This window comes from Linepithema humile, chromosome 5, assembly GCF_040581485.1.
Source record: "Linepithema humile isolate Giens D197 chromosome 5, Lhum_UNIL_v1.0, whole genome shotgun sequence".
In the NCBI taxonomy this organism is placed as follows: domain Eukaryota; kingdom Metazoa; phylum Arthropoda; class Insecta; order Hymenoptera; family Formicidae; genus Linepithema; species Linepithema humile.
This window is the reverse complement of record NC_090132.1, coordinates 5,646,998-5,660,683: the sequence shown is the minus strand read 5'-3', so window position 1 is coordinate 5,660,683 and position 13,686 is coordinate 5,646,998. Positions and strand designations below refer to the sequence as shown.

Here is a 13,686-nt window from a genome sequence, read left to right as displayed (position 1 = left end):
CTTCCATTTTGTAGAACTTTAATATCCTTTTTATTTATGAGCTACAATATGACTTCAATAACGTGCAAAAAAAATCAGAAAATATAAAGATACGAAAAATATAAAATATTCCTCGCAAAAAACATGCTTTTAAAAATTTTAAATTAAAAGCTCGATCGTATGACTATAATTTTTTTGTACTACTTTGACAAAAGCCGTAATCACTTTATACAGCTCTACAGTTAACTACGTTCGATACTTTTACATTTCGACAAGGAAAGGAGAGGCCGCAGATAATACGATAAGTTTTGAAACAAGTTTGTAAGACGAAGGGTGAGGCTATCGGATTTTCCGCTTCTATTGCGTTACGGATGTATCTTTTAAACGATGATTAAATCTACTACAGGATAACGGAAAGAAGCGGACGTAATTGTATTTACCTTCATATAACTTTCTTACAATATTCTGATAGATTTTCAAGCGTTTTTTATCATTATAGATACAATATCGAAAAAGTAATAATATAATTGTTGTGTTCTATTTATATCTATATAATATTTAATTATAAACCCAAGAAGTTAGGTTAAGAAATGTGTTAACTTTCAGATTTAACAAAAATTGAATTACGGAAAAAATATCGAATAAACTAGAAAAATGAAATGTTAGATGAAAAAGATTTCTTCTAGTAATTATGATTATGTGTCTAAATCTCTTTGTAAACTCATTTATTTATTCATTAATACAATACGATGCAATAGAAAAAACAACAGAAAGAAATCAAATTGTAAATTATAAAAATAAATAATTTAAAAAAACGAGACTTACTTTGTTAACTGTTGTTACTAATCTGCTAATTTAATGCTGTAGACACACCTGATGAGAACAATATAACGTTGATTTAGAAGATTAAATTAATTTCGACTAACGGTTAGATGTTAAATAAGAAAGTAAGGAATACCAACATAGCATGGAGAAATGCGTCGTGCTCGCGCCAATTCATACACAACGGGGACATACTTCGTCAATTCAGAAGTACCTACAACTACGTATCGGCAGAGAATAACTTGAGAGTGACCAACCGAATGCTTCTTGTAGAATGGTTACCAACCTCTTTTCAGTAATGTTATCTACATCTATTTTAGAGTTGGTATTACTTAGTAGCGATAGCGACATCTGTCGACCGTTCATATTACTTATTTCCTGCCGCGCATTTTGCGTCGTCGTATGAGTGTCCGTTCCGAGCCATTCAGATGTTCGTGGTTGTTCGTGGTGTAGCGATTGTTGACAGTTACTGAGGTAAGCTCTACACAGCTGTGACTGATTTGATTGACACTCTCCACAGTCTTTTAATTATTAGTGGCACTGGAGCCTCCTCCGTTCTCGTCCGGCAGCTTCGGCCAAGCAGCTGTGTATTCTAACGGCCACCGTCACGTATCACGGCAAATCCAGCCGCATCGTCGTCGACGTCGAGAGGCTTCAGAATTGGCCGCAACAATGAGGTATTTATTATCCAGAAAACTGGCGAGCGATATTCTCGCATATCTCACACCCACGGTTCCGCGTGAACGTCTTTCTAATTGTCATCATTGCCTTTGCCACCCGAGTTTTGGCTGTTCATGTCCTCATTACTCGGATGAAAGCATACGGGATGCCACGCTCATGGCCGCTCAGTGAAATGAGAGCAAGTGACAGTACGACGCTTACAGGCGGGAACGGGAAAGCGCGCCCACATCCGTCAGCCGCCATCTTTCCCGCGTTGTGTTTTTGCTCACCCCTAATGATCAATTTGCGTCTAATGCGTTTAATTCACAAATTTCTGAAATTTAAAAAAGTCGAGAATGATTTATCAGTTAGAAACTTAAAAAGTTTCAACACTTTTATTATTCTAACTTTCCGATGACCAGTTTCCATTGTTTCCAATGATAAAGCACGTTGGAACACAATGTGCTTATGTAAATACTTATTTGGCATGATATCTATGAATTGCATATGGAAATTGTCATGGTTAATGATTTAATTTTATGTTTTAAGACACTTCAGAAATCAGTGGATTTATTCATTATAACATATATTTGATATTGTATATATAGCTTCTAATATTGAAGTTTTTATTATGAAAGAATTCGATCGTTTTTATTATGTTTGCGTTAAGTTTCGGCGATATCGCAATTTAAGTTAATTGTAGATCTTAATTATTCTATTTTGCACTTGCATAAGCAATTTTTAAATACATTATAACACATAATAACTTTATACAGTTAGTCATTTATGCATTTCTTTATCTTATAATTATGTATATTTGATTAACATCTCAGCATCATATTTATTTTAATCATTTTTATCTTCAGATATAGATTATATTAATTAAAATTAAATTTTTAACTTAAATGAATATTACGGATGTTGAGAGAATCAAATTGGATCAATTGCTTATCATAATTTTGTTATTTGCAGTAGTAGATCACAGATGACAGCAATGAATGGAAAGAGGCCTTCCTCGATACCTTCTAGACATCAGCCAGAAACTCTGGCACAGCACTTTGATTTGATTAAGTATATCTATGATTGTAAGTATCTATAATTTAGCTTTACAATTCAATTCAAAATGACTGTATTATATAAATTTGGAAAAATTAACTTTATTTATTGTTTCAGCATGGAACTCTGTATCTAGAGAGCTAGATATGTCTCACAATCAACCACTCAATAATGCCCCCACGCCATATAGATATGGCGCATCAATTACATATTATCAAGAACGTGAGCCAAACCCTCAGCTAAAAGGTAAATACCTTTCCTGTTCTCTCTGGAAGCAGTAAATTTTTATTTAGGTTTAAAAATTTATTTTTATTCTCTATTTTGTGTGTGTTTTCTTGATTTATCCATTAAAAAAATTATGCAAATAAAATACAAATAAAACTACTCTTATTCGTTATATATGTTTAGTCATTTTTATATGTTTACGTTATTGTAACTGCTATTTTTCATAATTTACTGTTTTTATTCGTGTAATAATTTATTGTATGTAAAATGTATTGAATTTTAAATATTTTTACAGATTTTGAGCCATTCAATTTAGAGCAATGGTGGGGACAACGTGTTGTACAAAGTGTTAGTACTAGGAATTCAAATTCCTAGTGCCAGGCCCATCACGTTGACTATAATCGAACATTTTCAAATAGACATAAGAAACAAAAGAGGTAAATGAAGAATTAAAAAATTAAATCTGTTTTTATTTATGAACAAAATTTATCATCTACTTTAAATTGACGAAAAACGATAGTTTAGATATATGTAGTATCCCTGGACGACTTTTGAATCTTTCGAGAAAAAAGGAAATACAGTAGCATCAAACAAATATAAAAGCGTAAAAGAAAAAGAGAAAGATATAGCTACAAAATAATAGAAATAGTACGTTGCTATGATATAACATTCCTCTTATCCTTGATTATATTTTAATGAGATATCTCTTTCTGGATCGCATGTTAAACAAAAATTAAGAGATAAAAGCTTTTTCTCGTTTTTAATATTATCTTTGCAAATCTTGAGAAAGACGTTTCAATAATTAAGAACGTTATAATACAATGCCGAACTATTTATTTTAGCCACTAAATAATACAAAGTATGTAATTATACATAAAATAGAATTGTAAGACATAATTTACTATAATACCGAATTTCCACCGTTATTTAAAGAGAAATTTAAGATAATTATACGCCTTTTTATCTCCTTGGACACGTTGAGCGAAATAAATTTGTTGCTCAACAATGCACAAAGCATTTATGGAGTGCTCAAACTTATTTGATAAAAAATTGCATAGACAAATTTTAGGGGTTATACCTTTTTAGAATATACGCGTAAATGTACTCTTTTTCACATGTTGCATTTTACATTTTCAAGATTTTTCACCGTCACGTCCATAAAGTGACTGCACTTTAGCTAAATAGTTACTTTAGCTAATACATAAAATATAAATAAAAATGTTTTCCACGTCTGGAAGGAGATTTTATTAATATACGAAATAGGAAATGCCGCACTTGAAATTAATGATCATAATATGAAATAGTGTGATAGTTATTGCGATTTTAAATATGATCAATATGTATGTATGTATATGTACATCTATGAATGTATAGCTATTATATAAGTTTAAACAGGTAATGTTTCTAATGAGAAAACAATAAGAGACAATGTCTTTCTACAATATCTACATTTCTTTTATTTTCTATTTCCATTCCTTGTCTTGCCTTACGTCAAATCTGTGTTGAAAAGATGTTTTAAGTAACTATATGTAACTTTTGCAATGTAAATATTCCTGAAAAATATCTGGAATTTGCTAGTGTCTCTTTGGTATGATAACAATCGCCGGTTCCATTATGCCTCGCATTCCATCTGTGAAATGTCACGCGAATAGTTACCCTAGCCCTATGCACTCGAAGTATTCATCGTTTCCCAGGAATTTCGTATGTCCTATCGTTGTACATACTTGACCTCATGCATTGAATATTAATCGAGCACTAATATGTTATAAGCTGTCATATATTATACTGATATTGAAAATTTTAGTAAAATTATTTATATTTCAATATGATAAAATCTAATATCAATTAACACATTCAGTCATACTCGAAAAACTTTATATATCAAGCAATTATAAAACATTATTCATATTAAAATATTAATTAATAATACATATAGTTTCTGTAAATGCATAAAAATTACAAGAAGGATGGTCTTTATTATTCATATTCTTTTTTCTTCATTAATGCATTTTATGAATATAATTGAGTATCGTGAAGAATAAAGCATTAAGCAAATATTATAATAAATGAATTGTGTAATATATATAATAATAATTCAGTTTTCTTGTGTTATGTTGTACATGACTGTCGGTAAGTGTTAAATCAAATTTCGCGCGCGCGCGCTTTTGCGACACCTCTGTTAAAACAGTTGCAACTGGCGCTACGTTCATTCGGAATCAAAGTATTGTGATCAAAGTTTGTCGCAGTTAGTTGCTCCGCGTTTTTCATATTATTTTCAGATCAAAAGTGATTCGTGTGTGTCTTAAACTATCAAAATCGTTGGCGGAACAGTGACAGTATATTTTTATAATTAATTTTTGTTTGGAGCTCTTTGGATGGCCTCCTGGGAGGAGATCTTGGCACGATGGTTGGCGGCAGATTGATGGAATTAATATGCGCTGTGTAATGCTTAGTGAGTGAATTTATTTATTTTACTTGCTTGGTTAATTGTTTAATTGTTCATGGCGATATGATATGTGCATGCATGATTAATTGCTTAATCATTTCTCACAATATGATATTTTTACAAGCAGATCAATTGTTTTCATTATTCATTATTTTATCATGATAACATGATGCATCTTTACTTATGGCGATAGGATTGTAAAAAACAATCGCACACTTTGAATATAATCTTCAAAACTTGATAAAGAATACAGTCTTTTGTTATATCTTATGAACTATCGCTATAGTAAAAAAATTATTTACATGCATCAAATGCAAAAAATTATTAGTATGGCATTTGTAAACGTAAATTATACAAATGCATACACAGGTGCGTGTATGTGTGTGTATAGTAAAATTTGCGATGGGATCTTCTCTCACGATCGTTTACATCAAATGTTAGTGCTCCTTTCGCCTAAAAGAGCTTTTTTACGATTATGTATCTATAAGTTTTAGAACAAGCTTTACTCTGAAATAAAACGCAAATAGAATTGAAAATACAACCTAATCTAATAACATAATACGCAACAAATTTGTTTGTTTTATAAGTTTTTAGTTAGATCGATAAAAACTTGCTTAATTGCGATAAAACTTTCTCAAATTTACAATACGAAATGTACAATATACAGAAAAAGTTACACCGGTAAATATCGTGTAGAAAATCTTCCTCCGCACAGTTTCGATAAAGGAATTAATAAATAAAAATTAAAATAAAATTTATTGCGTAACATAATTAATGTACATGAAAATACATATCAATAACAATACGTTTATACATTAATACAAACGTAAAAATAACATTTAACACTGATAAAATTATTTTTATTTTATGTTAAATTACTTCAAATAAATTGTAGAGATTTAAATGTGTAAAATACAATATTTTATTTAATCACATTTTTATCGCCAAATTGAAAAAGTGTAAAATGTACCAATCATATATCTACTTGCATCGAGATGCATCGCTATTATCCATGTATGTACATATCACATTGCAGAGGAAGTTAGTCGCAACGATGTTGCATGACTAAACTTTCTTATTGGAGTCGCTTGAGTATTGTACAATTGCACCTTGTCGATCGTGACATTTCCGCTTCGGGTTTGTCCGACGTAAGCTCAGAGTTTGCTCGGGGAGCTTGAAATGGAAACCTTGGGGACAGATACAGCGTATGCGGGTGCGCCGTGTACACGACACTGTTCCACCGAATTGCAATCGGAGATTATATCGATTTGATCGAATTTCACACTCCCGAGGAAGTAACCGTACCATGTGTCTGACTGCATTTTTTTTGTCTTTTTAGAAAAAAGAACAAGAAATGTTTTCCCGCAAAATGCTTCTTAGTAATAATATCTGAGAAATCCGTTTCTAAAACGAGATACACTTTGCACAAATCGATATAATCTTTTTAATCAGAGTATTATAAATGACTTTTATCAAAACTTCTAATAATTTTCTATCGAGAAAATTGTGAAGTTTTATAATAATAGCAAATAATAATAGCAAATTGCACAAATCTTATTAAAATATTTATTTTTAATTACATCTTTTAATATTTTGTATTTGTGTGTGACAATATTGCATAATTTTTATGTAATTCCAGTCATACGGTACAAATTATTTTATCAATAAAACGATTAAAAACGTTTTCACAGCAAAATATCTGCCGGCACTATTGTGAAGTTGAGAAAAGTTTTTATGGTTCTTTTTTTTTATTGGAATATATTTCTGTTATATTTGATATGGAAATATATAGAAGTAATTGAGGAAATTTGTAATGTGTACATGTATAGCATCACAAAGAACATCGTTATGTATACGCCAAATGTGTCTATCACCAAATACCCTTTCTCGTTTCTATAAGCTTTGATATTAATCGCAGCTGCGAAATTGCTCGTAATATTGTCGTAACATTCATATCACTTTTGGCGAAATCACAGGCTTTATCGACTGTTTGTGAAAGGCAAACGAAACATTAAATATGACATCTCGCCGATGCAATGTTACTTTACTTTCTCTACGCGTCTATTGGTTTTATATCTTATAACAAAATTTTATCTGGGAAATTGCGGTCGCAAGCTGATCCTCTATCCTTTATTACATAACTTTGATTCTAACATTTTGTCATTTGTCAATTTTCGCTTTTTGTTTTACTCATTTTTAAGTATACAAAAAGAAAGGTTTCGAAGGCGATTTCGCGATAGATATACGTGACATTCGTCCGAATTATCGAAAAATAGAGAGGAAAAATGTTATCGATCAAAATGCCATGATGAATAATACCAACGATTCCTCGTGGTTCAATATGAATAATGGAGGATTCTTGTGATGATTCTCGGAAGTAACAAGAGTTTGATTCTGTGTTCGAAATTGCGAAGCCGACGCCGACGAGGCGACAACTTTTGCGTTAGTGTTTGAAAAAACCATTTTCTCAAAGGCAATGCATTGCGCGTGATGAAATGTCCAGGCGAAAAACGTACTGAAACCGTTAGTAGATTGAATGCATATTAATTAGACGGCACTCTTTGATCTGGAACTGCAGGCAATGTTGTATTGCGTCTAAAAGTTGCAGCAGATGTTCGTTCGAAGTTCGGCTATCGCGTTATATTGAAAGAGATCGATATAAAGAATTGATTTAAAATCTTGGAATTTTATGGTTCTTAAAAAGAGACATTGACGCAATTATTATATCGCGTGAATATTGAAAAGTAATTGGTAAAATTGCAGATCGTAATTAAGGAACTTAATTTCCCGGCGCATTTCTTGAATTATATGTATATCGGGATATACATATTGTATTAACTTTAAAAAATTGGTATATTAAACACTTTTTTAAAATTTCTTATTTAAATAAAGAAGAAACTTATTATTTTGCGAAATTTATGGATCATAAATACATATATTTATATCACAATATTTAATTACCGCATAATTTAACAATTCATAAATTAAAAATAATAAATTGTAAGATTAGCACCACGAATTTTTATATAATTTTTAAAATAAACATATGATTAATGTAACATCGTAATGACATTATGCTTTTTTTTTATTTGATATGTAATAAATTTGATAAAGTACTTTGGTCTGAAAAAATAGATTTATTATAGATTTTATTTTTGCAAATTTAACTTGTACAAGCTTTTTTTTTGTAATAATTGCTTTATATTGACGATTATTTCTATTCAATTTGCTTCACACTTTTTATAATAATTTTCTGTAAGTTGATTTCCAGTTTTTCATATAAATGCACGTAATTTCTTTTAAAAATCTAGAAAAACTTTGTTCTTTAATGGAAAGAGTTTCTCCGTTGTGCTAAACATAAGCCTGTTCAATTTATCCTTAATGAAATTTACGTTTGTTCTACAAGCTTAAGCCGGCAAGATTTATTTAACTAGATCGGAAGTTAAAAGAAACTTATCCTTCTAGATTTCTCAGCATATGTCGGAAGTATTTACAACAAATAATCGATATATTCTGCATCGACCTACAATATTTTACAAGTTATTCCTTAGATTTTGCTTCGTTAAGACATAAATTTTATGCTATTAAAAGTGTCATATTAAGTATCTACATATAAATTTACATCTTGAATTTATGCATAATAATTAATATTATTTTTTCTTGGGAAAGGATATACAAAAGTAGCAAATCTTCCATAACTTAAAATATAAAAGATTCTTTCTTGAATTTTTATGACTGAATTTTTATGATTGAATTTTTATTTCTATTTCAAGTTACGAATATATCTATTCTCAAAGAAGGTCTGTCGTAAAATCTTTAGACAATTGTTATAGATACTATATATAGTTGTATTGTAAAAGAAAATAGCAGTTTTAAAATATTTTATTTTGTATTATTTAGTTTTAGTGTATTATTTCATATTTTCTTAACATCTCCATATATTATTCAGATTTAGATTAACGAGTGTAACTATTTGTACAACAATACTTATATATTGCGTATCCATAATATCTAACTGACAAAATTCATGCATAATAAGAATGCGTAACGCTATTGCTGTGTCGCAGAGATTGGGCACATAACCGCAGGGATGAATTGCAATATGCATACGGTTTACAATCCGGTTTACACCCGCGTGGAAATTTATAATCGGCTACTGATGCATACACGATGTGCACGCGTGTTCCTGACATCGGTAATGTTCCTTGTAACTTACGGGGTACGCACCACGTCACCCCTTGCGGCGTGTTACAATACAGCAGTTGAATACCGATCGGACCGATTTACATTTGCGTTAATTCCCGCATTTCGTGTTACTTCTCTTTTACAATGTGTACAGAAGTGGGTACGCACGTCGCAGAGTTTTGCGCTATTGCCGAGAACTACTTGATGATAACGTTTACGAATGTGCAGAACATTGTTGGACGGTGATGGAAATGTTATAATGTGACGCTCGGAAACTTGTGGATCGATAACATAGTAAAATGAGCCGCAACACGGTTGTCTTTTGTTTCGCGAACTTTTGCACACGAAAATGGTCAATGCTCTCAGCTGAAAATTACTGCAGGAAGGTAGTACGCAGTGATATCTTGCTGGTTCACTCTCCGTTAAACGTAACATTTCATACGTGGAAAATAAAAAAGGCTTCTATTCAAATGTTCTCATTCAATTATAATACAATTGTTTGTTATTTTTGTTTTTATTATGTATAATACAAGACATTAAAATATGACAAAAATACACAAAAAATAGCAAATTTTAAAAAGTTAAAGAAAAAAGCGAATTTAAAAAGTATATAGAGTAGAATTTTTTAATTTTTTCTGCATTTGATATTTTACTTACAAATGTATTTTGAACGAAGCGGGCACAGTGAAAAATCTTCGTCGAGAATCGTAATTAAGTGTCAATTGAAGTTAAACGAATTACAATAAATTAACGCGTAAGGAAAATTTACTTTTCTGGGCAGACAGCGTCGTGCTGTCGATCGTAAAGTACGCCATGTCGTCTTTTTATCACGTTCCAAAGTTAATTGGATTGTTTGAACCTACGCTCGAGTAACCACGATCGCTTACCTAGCATCCGCCGTTAATTTGCACACTCTTTTGTAGCTAATCCTACCGTGCGTTTGCATCTCGCTTTCTCTTTGCACGTATCTATGTCTGAAATTTAAACGCGCACTTAAAGCGCACCGATAAACAATGCTAAAATAAATCGAATTAGCCGCATTGCGAGTTAAATGGCTAATTCTATGATATCAGCAACAAATAAATTTTAATCACGAATCTGTGTATCGCACAAAAAGTTTTACCAAAATTTGTTAAAGCTATTGCGCGCAATTATTTTTCTAATCGCACTTTACGGTGCAAAATATTCTGCCCCGTAAATTTAGGACGTGCGAATGCTCACCGATTTATATTTTTAACTCCACAAAATATTCTTCGATAAATTTTCACCCACGATAAACGCTGCGGCAGTCAGATTTATAACGTTCGATATGTGCCTCCTCAATATATTACTTGTTTTTGACTTAGACTGAATAATGTTTTCAGAAGAGAACTAACGTAGCTTTCAAAAATGATATATCTTTCTTGACTTGTCGTTACATTTTTATACATGATTCGCGTATTGACTTTTAATCAGACCATATTTATTAATTATATAAAAATGTTTTATAGTTTTTTTTGAAAACCAAATAGTAAACCAGGATTAATTTTTTTGTTTATTACAAAATTATGTACGTAGATGTGAATAAGCTTAAAATTTGATTAATTCAATTTGAGTTAATTTTACAATTATTTTGGAATATTTGCATTAAACAAGTAATAAAGCATAATTATGGTTATTATCATAATATCTAAAATATGTTTATTTAAAATTATTTTTTATTTCTCTGCAATGGCATGCAAACGATAAGTTTAATGTGGTATTGGAATAATTATTATTTTATATAATTAAAAAACAGTATAAAACCTTAATCCTGTTTGCATTAAATGTATTGATATATTAAAATGCAATTTAATGTAAGTTAAAACACGTGTTTAAAAATACATCTGAAAATTAACAAAATATATGTAACATGTATTTCCGATACATATTATATAAAGTAAATGAACACTGATTTCGTTCAATTAAAACACGATTGGACAATGAAGCATCGATTATTAACGAAAACAATTGAAATACATACTTTGAAATCGCTCTTTTGGGCGCGTATAAAGTGAAATTAAACCAATTACTAGAAAATTAATTTCATTGTTTTATCAGTATGTTCTCTTTAACTGTACGTTTTAACTATATTAAAATATAGCTATCAATGAGATGCGATTAAATATTATAAACGCTTTTTTGGTCATTTATATGTAACTTTAGATTATATATTAATTTTTATTTTAAATAAAAATAACATTTTTTGCAATTATAAAGCATTATTATCTTAATAGTTTTATTTTTTATTTAAATAATCAATTTTTTAATATTCTTATGTGTATAAATATGCAAAGTGTTTTACACAATTGTAAAATTTTAATTTCGTAAATTTTGGAAAGCAAGATTAGCACACAAATGAAATAACTGTGGTCATTTTGCTCCAGCACCGATAAATCATTATTAATTTATTCAAATCAAATAACAGAATTTATGATTTATTTGCAGTTTGATGTAAATCACTATAGCTATAATTGTTGCAAATGATTTTAATACCCTCTTAATATAATTACGATTTATTGCATAAATATATTGATAGTAGATGTAATAACTCTTAGTGCGTTATATACGTACCAAAATATCAATAATAGAGTTTGCTTGATTTGATTTAACAAATTTTATTAATTATTTAGAAAGTGAAACACATTTATTGGAGAATCAATAATTGCGAGATAATACGCAATGCTCAGAGCATTTCGTATACATCTATTTGGAGTAGCTATCATGTATGTTGCATACATCATTAACTCACATATGAACAAACCAATTAATTCCGCGGCATGAATATTCCATACCTATGATTCGAGAGTGTAGTCTTTATAACAATTGCTGCGTTCTAAGTAGACCGCGCAAGTAGTTTCTGCACGTATGTGGGCAGACTTCACTATACCAGAATTTACGCTTGCGTGACGCATCCGCGGCTTATCTCAGTTGCAGTAAATTAATTCGTTGATGTTGCACCATGATGCGTGCACGTCAGAGATGATTCTAAACTAAATCAACCTGAAATAGGTCATGCAAATTGCGGAAAGATATGCAAAACATACAAAGAAATGTTTACACAAAATACAGATAATATTTTGATGCATGGTGGATCAATAATTTGGATAATGTCGCAACTTTAATGGGATTTCGTTTTATCACTGATTTCGAATGAAAAATTTACGCATTATTTTTTTAAAACTGCTAGAGAAGCAACCATATCGAGCAATGATTTATTGATAAATCGTAAATTACCTGCTAAAAAAATCTATCCATTAAATAGCAGCGTTAAAATTTAGACCTAGAAAGCTTAGGAGCAAAGTTGAACATAAATCCGATAAATATGGATATGAAACGGTTAAGGCACGGCAACCATCTGAGTTACCGCAAATCCAGCTGGTTACTATTTGCGGATTATGATACGCGGCTCGCGGGTCCGCTAATTTGCATGGAAATTTCCAGTCGTCGCCGCGGGTAAAATACGTGTGGCACAGTTATCCAGCGTTACAATATCAAATTACTCGCTTCGTATGATGTTGAATTTGCTGTCGTCGGCACAACGGGTTCCCGGTGTTGTGCGCGACAGTGCGCACGAATATATGTGTGATTTAAAGGTAGTTTACCAATCATTGACCGCTTCTATATAGTGGCAATCGAATTAGCGATTGCATTTACTCAACAGTTGTCAATTCGTATATCACTCATATACCTGATGGAAATATTTACAAACAAGCATTATTTTCAAACATTTTTATGTATTTTGAAAAAATTGCATGCATTTAAATATTATTATTGACATCAAAGAAGGCCGGATTATTTCAATTTTGATATTTAATTATCGGAGTCTTTATAATTTTATTTTTTATTATTTATAACTTTTGAAAATTATAAAATCATTTCGTATAAATACAATTTTACGTGATATTTTATAAATAACTTTATTAAAAGTGATTCGTTAATCATCGATTAAGAAAATTGATGGCACAAAATAATAATTATAATAAAATAATTTATTTTTTATTATATTATATATATATTATTATTTTGTCAATAGTATAAATTCTATTTAGTTGGATAGAAACACTATTAAAATTAAATTGACAAATAAATACAAATTATTTAAAAAATTAGCCATGATAAATTGGAATAATGTGAATCAGATATCCCGGAAAATTTGACCTCTTATTCTTTCCGTGAAAAAGTGGCTGAAGTATTTGTAAAACTTCCTGAAAGCCGAAAGCGTTGGGCGTGGCAAATAAATGCGAGAAGGAGAAAGTATGCGGAAATGTGCTTAAAACTTTCGGATAAAGCGG

The 13,686-nt window shown here is 30.5% G+C and overlaps 2 protein-coding genes across 5 annotated transcripts in view; one reads left to right on the top strand and one right to left on the bottom strand.

The window, feature by feature from the left end:
- unc-13-4A (BAI1 associated protein 3) overlaps positions 1-1,056 on the bottom strand; it is an 84,587-nt gene extending 83,531 nt beyond the window's left edge. Inside the window, exons 1-2 of one of the 2 annotated variants that reach the window (XM_012363499.2) lie at positions 942-1,056; positions 805-852 (exon numbers count right to left, since the gene is read on the bottom strand). The gene's annotated coding sequence lies outside the window, so the exon portion shown is untranslated. The other variant, XM_067355728.1, reaches the window with a different exon arrangement.
- Positions 1,057-1,161: 105 nt separating this feature from the next.
- On the top strand, positions 1,162-4,186 carry LOC105670143 (MAPK regulated corepressor interacting protein 2). 3 transcript variants are annotated; one of them, XM_067355744.1, is made up of 5 exons: positions 1,162-1,275; positions 1,337-1,478; positions 2,434-2,546; positions 2,635-2,763; positions 3,038-4,186. In XM_067355744.1, the coding sequence occupies exons 2-5, from the start codon at positions 1,474-1,476 to the stop codon at positions 3,115-3,117; spliced, it is 327 nt and encodes a 108-aa protein (XP_067211845.1). In that variant the 5' UTR covers positions 1,162-1,275; positions 1,337-1,473; the 3' UTR covers positions 3,118-4,186. The 3 variants fall into 3 exon arrangements, with proteins under 3 accessions (XP_067211845.1, XP_012218908.1, XP_012218907.1); XM_012363485.2 differs by having other exon boundaries at positions 1,166-1,275; positions 1,322-1,478; positions 2,437-2,546; XM_012363484.2 differs by having other exon boundaries at positions 1,166-1,275; positions 1,322-1,478.
- Positions 4,187-13,686: the final 9,500 nt, after the last annotated feature.

What these genes read in the sequence shown, in the direction of transcription:
- LOC105670143 (XM_067355744.1), top strand. An exon ending in GATTAAGTATATCTATGATT is followed by an intron (nt 2,547 to 2,634) that starts GTAAGTATCTAT and finishes TTATTGTTTCAG; the next exon opens with CATGGAACTCTGTATCTAGA. An exon ending in GCCAAACCCTCAGCTAAAAG is followed by an intron (nt 2,764 to 3,037) that starts GTAAATACCTTT and finishes ATATTTTTACAG; the next exon opens with ATTTTGAGCCATTCAATTTA.